General features: G+C 41.1%; 1 protein-coding gene across 1 annotated transcript; it reads right to left on the bottom strand.

Annotated features, from left to right (window-relative positions):
• Nucleotides 1-1,360: 1,360 nt before the first annotated feature.
• psma6b (proteasome 20S subunit alpha 6b) lies at nt 1,361-7,541 on the bottom strand. The gene is made up of 7 exons (XM_046835837.1): nt 7,342-7,541; nt 6,427-6,521; nt 6,239-6,320; nt 5,952-6,107; nt 5,334-5,512; nt 5,144-5,238; nt 1,361-1,516 (listed from the first exon to the last, which is right to left on the bottom strand). The coding sequence occupies exons 1-7, from the start codon at nt 7,415-7,417 to the stop codon at nt 1,459-1,461; spliced, it is 741 nt and encodes a 246-aa protein (XP_046691793.1). The 5' UTR covers nt 7,418-7,541; the 3' UTR covers nt 1,361-1,458.
• Between the last annotated feature and the right edge of the window lie 1,272 nt (nt 7,542-8,813).

The raw sequence follows: 8,813 nt of genomic DNA, 5'->3' as shown, positions 1-8,813 counted from the left end.
AAACATTCATGAGTGTACACTCGTATAGTCCAGGGTCTACCATTAACCCTTTCCATTTAGTCTTAATCCCCATGTGAAGTGAAGAACACTGAGGATCTCTTCATCACCACCTGTGTGTGGATTTATTTATCAGGCAGCAGGTGAACATTTTCTCCTCAAAGTTGATGTTAGAAGCAGGAAAACTGGGCATAAGGGTTTGAGCGAGTTCGACAAATTGTGACGTCTAGATGTCTGGATCAGAACATCTCCAAAACTGCAGCTCTTGTGGGATGTTCCTCGTCTGCAGTGGTCAGAATCTATTAAAAGTGCTCCAAGGAAGGAAAAGTGGTGAACCGGTGACAGGGTCGTGGGAGACGAGGCTCAGCGAAGGCTGGTCCGTGTGGTCCGATCCAACAGACGAGCTCCTGTAGATCAAACTTCTGAAGAAGTTCATGTTGTTGATGATCGATGGGTCACTACTGTTATATTATATATATATATATATATATATTAGGGGTATGAAGGTACATGTATTTGTACCTTTATTTTTTAGTACAGTGATTTCAGTTCACTCCATGTACCAAATTCAATCCAATCCTGGTTACAATCTGAATTCTCTCAGGAACGTGTTAAGTGGCAGAACCCACCAAATTTTAAAACACAACAATACCAGGGATATATATTAAAAAAAGAAGCACTCCATTGTGGAAATAAGATCTGTTTTGCGCACACATGAAAAAAGATGCTGAAGATTCTTTAGCGTTTTATGTCCAGCTTCAAGAACTTCTCTTAAGAGGAGAAAATGGGTGTAAAAGGCAGGTGTCCCAATACTTTTGGCCACAGTGTGTACAGGATGACCTGAAACTTGATTGCTGAGTCGGCGTTCTGTGGGTAAAGAGCCTTGAGATGGGAACTGTTCACAGAACCCCGTCTTTATCACTTCCATTTTCTTTTACTAGAGAAAATAAATTTTTTTTTTTTTACTTCAGATTCGGGTGAACGTGAGTCACATGGGGTGTGTGAGTAGTGTCTGTTGCCTTTCCAAAAAAATGGATGCTGTAGAAGATCAGTATCTCATCATTCATATATTACGTTGCGCAACTCATCACCACCACCAGTTTTCGCAATTTCAGATTCCACAGTGAGGCTGCAATAAAGCCTGTTACCACGGCAACCAAACACAAACACAAACACACACTCGCATGCACGTAGTTTGTGATTAGACAGAAAGAGAAGGTAAAAGCTGTACTGAGTGTGTTTAATAGACTGGAGTGAAGTTTTCTGGATAAAGATCTTGAACAGGTATGGAAGCAGTCGCCATAATGAAGCTTTCAAATGTGTCTAAAGGCAAAAAAATAAAAATCCAATCCACAAGCCAATGTTTTTCTTCAAAAACAATTTTAATCATACAGAGAGATGTACAGGAAAACATAGCGTTCATCGCTTCTACACAATTCCCACAATGCACCTGGTTCTTCCTCAGTCTCGCTCAGATAGAGACACCAGGTGAGCATCTACCTCTGCTTCAGAGAGAATCCTGAAACACACACACACAAAAACATTATTATCAGCAAATAAAAACAATCTTCTCTCATTAGGGGTCTCCACAGCAGATCATCCGTCTCCATACCCCCCTGTCCTCTACATCTGCCTCTTTCAACCCAGCTACCTGCATGTCTTCCCTCACCACATCGACCACAAACATCATACTTCACTTCTGTCTGACCTCGTCCTTCAACCTGTCCATCACCACTGCAATCAGGAAAGGGCTCAGAGCCGATCCTTGATGCAGTTCCAACCTCCACCTTAAACCAGTCTGTCGTTCCTACTGCACACTTCACTGCTGTCACACTGTCCTCATACATGTCCTGCACCACCCTCACATACTTCTCTGACACACTAGACTTCCTCATACAATACCACAACTCCTCTCTCCACCCTGTCGTACGCTTTCTCTTTCTTTCATCCTTGATTGCAGCACATCCTTCCCAGCTCGGTCCCTCCGAGTGGCCAATCGCTACAAATCCTTTTCTCCTTCCTTAGTGTCCAACTTCTCCTACAGCTCCTTATAGGCCTTTTTCTTGTCTTTCACCACATCCCTCTTTACCTGCTGCTGCATCTCCTTGTTCTCCTGTCTACTTTTCTCATCACTCTGTCGATACCAATTCTGTTTCTCCAACCTCTTTCTCCTTATGCTCTCCTGCACTTCCTCATTCCACCACCACGTCTCTTTGTCTTCCTTTCTATTTCCAGATGTTACACCAAGAACCCTTCTAGCTGTCTCTCTCATCACTCCTGCAGAAGTTTCACAATCATCCAGCACCTCTTCACCACCACCGAGCCCCTGCCTGACCTCTTCCCTGAATATCACACTACAGTCTTCCTCCTTCAGCTTCCACCATCTTATTCTTCTATCAGTCTTCACTCTACTCCTCTTCACCTCCAAAACCATCCTACAGACCACCATCCAATGCTGTCTAGCTACACTGTCCCCTGCCAACAGCTTACAGTCTCCAATCTCCTTCAGGTTGCATCACCTGCATAGCACATAGTCCACCTGTGTGCACCTTCCTCCACTCTTATACGTCACCCTATGATCCTCCTTCTTCTTAAAATACGTGTTCACCACTGCCATTTCCATCCTTTTAGCAAAATCTACCACCATCTGCCCTTCCACATTCCTCTCCTTAAAACCATACCTACCATCACCTCCTCATCACCTCTGTTCCCTTCACCAACATGCCCATTAATGTCTCACCCAATCACCAATCTTTCATTCCTAGGTTCACCTTCTACCACTTCATCTAACTCACTCCAGAAGATTTTCTTCTCCTCCATCTCACAACCCACTTGTGGAGCATAAACACTGATGACATTTATCATCACACCTTCAACTTCCATCAGAAACTCTCTTCACCTCCACTACACTCTTACTGTAAGTAAATAAAGACAATGCAAGGAGATAAATATTGTGCCCTGAAAACTACTGCACTGATCAGCGTCTGAGTTCTGAATCTGCATCATTAATGGGGATTTTTTTTATTGCTGCAAAAATACATAACTGAAATTAGACTCGTCATGGACTAGTGTTCTTTTGTTTTATTTCTGTTATTGCACCTTAATTTATAAAAGTGTTTTCTTTAATTAAAAACAACTAGTTTTTACCACTAGTAAAGAATTACTCTAAATTAAAGTGAATCTACGTGCTGGGCTTGAGGTCTTCTGTAGATATCTGCAGCTTTGTTCACAAGAAACTTCATCAAAAAACACAAAGAATCAAAAAAACCCTGAGCACTGCTCATCATGCTGATAATCTCCACACCCACTTTGAATCACAGCCCTGGAATTCAGTGCTACTGTTTTTATTGGAACAGTGTGTACTTTACTAAAATACAACACACACACACACACACACACACACACACACACACACACACACACACACACACACACACACACACACTGTCCAGAACTAATGGGACACCTGACTTTTCCAGCCATACGTGGTCCTTCTACAAACTGTTACCATAAACAGATCCACACAGATATGTAGGACGTCTCTGGATGTGGTAGCAGTGAATTGTTCAGCTCCATGAACATCTGCTTTACATGTATTGGAGTGAAAGATCTCCTGCTGTAGAGCTTCAAACATCATGAACACCTCTGGGAAGAATGTGAACGATGTCTGCACCACAGTCCTCCTGACTTTACTAACACCCTTGTAGCTGAATTTTCACAAATCTCCACAAAATCTAGTGGAACATCTTCCTGGAGGGGTGGAGCTGATCATAACAGCACATGGAGACTAAATGGGGGAACTGGAAACCCATACCACACACACACACACCAATCTTATGCTCCGGTGTCCACAAACTTTTGGCCAAATAGTGTAGATAAATGAATAATGTAAAAAGATATTCATTTATAAAACAAACTACAGTGGAACCCGGTTATCTTGCCCTCGGTTACCTCGACAACCCTATTAAGTCGACGTTTTTGAAGTGGAACCGCCAAATTCTCGATTTTTCTAAGCATTTTTTATCGGTTATGTCGCCGAACCCTAATATCTCGAGCACAAGGGGGGAAAATTTGCCATTTAACGTCGGTTATCTCGGTGCAGCCGCAGAAGAACTCGCGAAAGTGTCGGAAAAATCAAGTCTTACAGCTGCTACAGGTGTTGTATTGTATACTGGTGAATCTCTGCTGTTAGTTAGTGCACATATGCCTTTTGTTGTTAAATGTTATGCGATGAACGGGAGGCGAATGAACAACGGCAGGATAGAGGGCGGGGGGGAATCCGCGATGCGCTTTGGGAAGAAAAGAGCAGCCGTTGAGAGAATGCCGGTGGGAAGACACGTACCGGGATACGCATGCGCGATAACAACGACCGCCGTGAACCAACATATACCAACAATAACAGACAGTGAGAGTGTGGAAGTGTAAATAGGAGCTGGTGATGATGATAAACGAGCACCATATGTGCGATTGAAGCCGAGAGTTTCAGAGAAAGCGTCCGGCACCTGACACGCTGAAGGGGCGAAGGGGCGTGGCAGGTGGATTCCTGACAGATAAACATGTACTGTATGTATTTTTATAGCATGCCTTCATCAAACAAATCACAGCAACGCTGTTGTGTAAAATAAAACCTTCAAAAACACGTGCATGCACATTCTCACATCGTGTACATAAAGACATTTCAAGCACGTTAATATACTGCCGCCATTTTGATTTTCGTTTATCTCCATCATCGGTTACCTCGATGCTTTTTGGCGACCCCCTAGGACATCGACATCACCGGGTTCCACTGTAATATTATTTATTTATTTAAAACACCTGCTTAATTTATTGACTGACAAAAATACATATTTATTTTTAGAATTTATAATAGAAAATATCACAATGAAAAGGTTTCTATCACTTTTCATTTAATTCCGTGCCTCACTCCCTCTTGTCTCACTTTCTATCTTCCCTTATCTCTCATTCTTTCTGTCGTTTGTGTTCTCTCTATCGTTATCTACTTCCTTCTGGCTCATTCATTCTTTTCCTCCTGCTTTTCTCTCTTTCTTTCAAACATCCCAACATTCACAAGGCTGATTAAAGGCAGTGAACATCTGACACTGTGTGTGTGTGTGTGTGTGTGTGTGTGGAGAAGGTAAACTCTCACCTGAACCGGGGATCCTGTGCTGTAATCACTCCCACCTCCAGCTCAGACGGCTTGAAATCGATGGACAGCACCGTGGACAAGCAGCTGACCGCCGTCTGTCAATCATTTACACACAGACACGCCCATTTACACACAGACACGCCCAAATCACACAGACACAGTGTGAGTGAGACAGAATGATGTGCTTCACCTCGATGGTCTGCTCGAAGGTCCAGTCATGTTTCTTCTTGACTTTCTTCTCCAGGAAGCTGATGGCTTCAGTCTGTTTCACTCCGGCTGCTGTGGCCTTAAAGCCACAATAATAACCTGCAGGGTCACATTTATACACCTGCGGCCCCAACTCCTCATCCATCCCGATCACAATCATACCTGATACACACACACATGCACACACGTTTTTACACTTTTACACAAATTTTAAACCTAAAATAAAGAAATGTTATCATCATTTATGAACTTAATTCAAATATAACAAGTAAAATATTAATAAAAAATTATTTTGTACTGTAAAAAACCGTCCACCAGCATCTCTCTCTCTCTCTATATATATATATAAAAACAAAACTCAATTTGACGACAAATAAGTCTAAAAGTAAACTGAATTGTTCTTAATGGAGGGAAACATCACATCAAAACAATTCAAAATAAAATAAACAAACAAATAAAAAAGAAACTGAGCAGTTTGTGTCTTTAAATCTATAATTATTATAAAACTCTTGGCTGAAGGTGTAGATGTGCCCCTGTACGTGTGTGTATAATGATGATGATGATGATGATGAGGAGGATGATGATGCAGTGGAGGACTCACAGCAGCCGAGTGGTCTCATCTCAGCGTTCTGTGTGTAAACTTGTGAAATGTCGGCGATCCTCTTGCAGAGCATGTCTACTGGAATCTCGTAGCCGTATTTGTACATCCAGTTCGCTGCCTCGTAACGAGCTCTCTGCACCTGAGACCTGCTGTCAGCTTCATCACACACACACACACACACACACACACACACACACACACACACACACACACACACACACACTCTATATAACACAACCCCCGAATGTTTATTATGTATTATATACAGTAATATGAGCTCTTCGTACCCGTCATGCCGGACATCACACAGCCGATGTTGTCTGTGATGCGGAACAGGTGAGTAACTGTAGAGGCGTCTAGGAGCTTGTCCTGAAATTATATTAATATTATTTTACAAATGATGATACATTACATACATATGGACCTACAGCAGCTGTGTGTGTGTGTGTGTGTGTGTGAGACAGAAAGAACATACCGGAACTTTTTTCTGTGTAACGACGATGGCGCAGTCTTTCCCTCGCACAGCCACCGACGTCATACCACCCTGATTAATGGCCTTAAACGCATATTCTGTAACACACACACACACACACACACACACTATATCAATACACAATGCATGTACAGTATTTAGTCCCCTTCACGTTCAGATGAGTCTTCATGCATCCTGCTGTACACCGTAGGGCCAAAAGTATGCAGACACCTGAGCATAAGATTAGAATAAGTGTCTTTAAGCACCCATTTGCTGTTACGATGAGCTCCATTCTTCTGGGAAGATGTTCATCTAGAGTTTTTTTAGATGTAGATACATGTGTTAGTAAAGGAAGGTAGTGATGTAGGTGAGATGAGGAAGCCTGGGGTGCAGTCAGCGTTCACATTCGTGCATGTTCATTAGGGCTGGAGATCTTCAGCAGAAGATCTTCCACTCTTTATATCTGAAGCTCTGTAAAGCTGCTTTGAGATAATGTCCATTAAAGAACATAGAAACTCCAAATGCATGTAAAGCAGATCATCTCCAGGGAGCAGGTTTGGGTCTCCTGAATCCAGTGAAGGAACATTTCAGCCTCCTGTTTTTTTTTTAAGACTAAAAACTAAAACCTTCATTCTTTTATATTATTATTATTGTTTATTTAATTAAACGATTTGTGTTTGTATGACGCAAAATTTGCATATTCACACTTATTAACCAATCAAATCGCGTCGTTCATTTTTAATACAAAGTTGAACATTGCAGATTTCGGAAATGTGTTTATATTATATATATATTTATTATCTATCACTTATTCAGATTATAATTTATACCCAGAGGACACAATAATGACAATAGTTAGCCGGTTAGCTTGTTAGCACTGCAGCCTCGCTGTGAATGAAAACACAAGTCTTTACTCACCCACTTGATAAAGTCTTCCCTCCGGGGAGAAAATGGTTATATGGCGATCAAACCCGGCGCTCGAGCCGCGAGACATCTTTAATAAACCCTCCTTCTTTTTTTAATTAAAATAATAGTTATATATAAAACCCTTCTTTATAGCAGTGACATGCAGAATTTCTCTCTCAACCGGAACTACTCCCAGCGTGCTCTTCCGGGGTCATCTGTGTCACGTGACACGCACCCCATTAGTCTGGTGTAACATTAAATAAAGTCCAAACACATCATTATAATAAAACAAATCAACATAATACAGTTTTACAAACTGTTTTATTACCTTTAGAACCCCCCAAAGAGCAACAATTAATAAAAAAAGTGTTAATTTATTATTAGAAATAAAACTTTTATACACACTGATACTCCACCCCAATAAATCAGTACTGTAATAAATGTATTATTAATAAAATCTTACAGATGTTTTTATTGTTACGTCTGACAGACCGAACGTCTGCTTCGTATTTGCCGTAAACAGTGAAGATCCAGGTCTGATGCCTGCTCGAGTCTAATCTAAGTGACTTCATTCATTTATTCAGTAATTTAATGTAAAACAGAGACGTGTCCAGACGTCTGTTATTAATGACCAGCTGCATGTACCTGAGTTTATATTCCCTTATTCTTCTACACTTCTACCCCTGGAAATTCCCACTGTGATGGAGGGAGTAAAGAATCCATTAAGGTTTTGTCCTGAGAGAGAGAAAGAGAGAGAGAGGGGGTGAAAGAAAGAAAGTAAGCAAGCATGAAAGTAAGAACAAAAGAAAGAAAGAAAGAAAGAAAGAAAGAAAGAATGGAGGATAAGAGTAAAATAAGAAAGAAAAATAAAAGATGGACTAATGTGTAGAGAGCAAAAAGAAAGAAAGAAAGAAAGAAAGAAAGAAAGAAAGAAAGAAAGAAAGATTTTTCTTTTCACATGTATTTTACAGCACACTATCATTCTTTCTTCACACAGGGTCAAAACACAGGATCAGCCATGATTCAAGATTTCTTACTTGTCACAAACATAGTTATATACAGAAAACAACTTGATACAGTGTCTCTGCAGCACAGGGGGTTAAGGGCCTTCCTCAAGGGCCCAACAGCTTGGAGATGCTGGGGCTCAAAACTTTACAATTATTAAAAAAAAAAAAAGAACTACTGTATAATAAGAAAGGGTCTTTTTCTATCTTTAAGTGTTCATGAGGTGGATTGGCTGAGGGGAAAAGCTGTGTACTTCTGGTGCATTTCAAAGATAAGGGTATGTGTGATGTGAGACGTCTTTGTGTGTGATGTCTTTGTGTGTGATATTGTGTGAGATGTCCTTAAATTGAACAAGATGAAAATGAAGCCCCAGTAAGAGACGATTGTCTATTGCTGTTGGACCACGGTGGGACTGTTCTGCATGGGCAATAAGAAGTTAAGCACTAAGAAGTGGTAACCCAGGAGATCCTAGATGTCTG

Source organism: Silurus meridionalis, chromosome 23 (genome assembly GCF_014805685.1).
Source record: "Silurus meridionalis isolate SWU-2019-XX chromosome 23, ASM1480568v1, whole genome shotgun sequence".
NCBI classification, from domain to species: domain Eukaryota; kingdom Metazoa; phylum Chordata; class Actinopteri; order Siluriformes; family Siluridae; genus Silurus; species Silurus meridionalis.
This window is presented reverse-complemented; position numbering and strand designations above follow the sequence as displayed.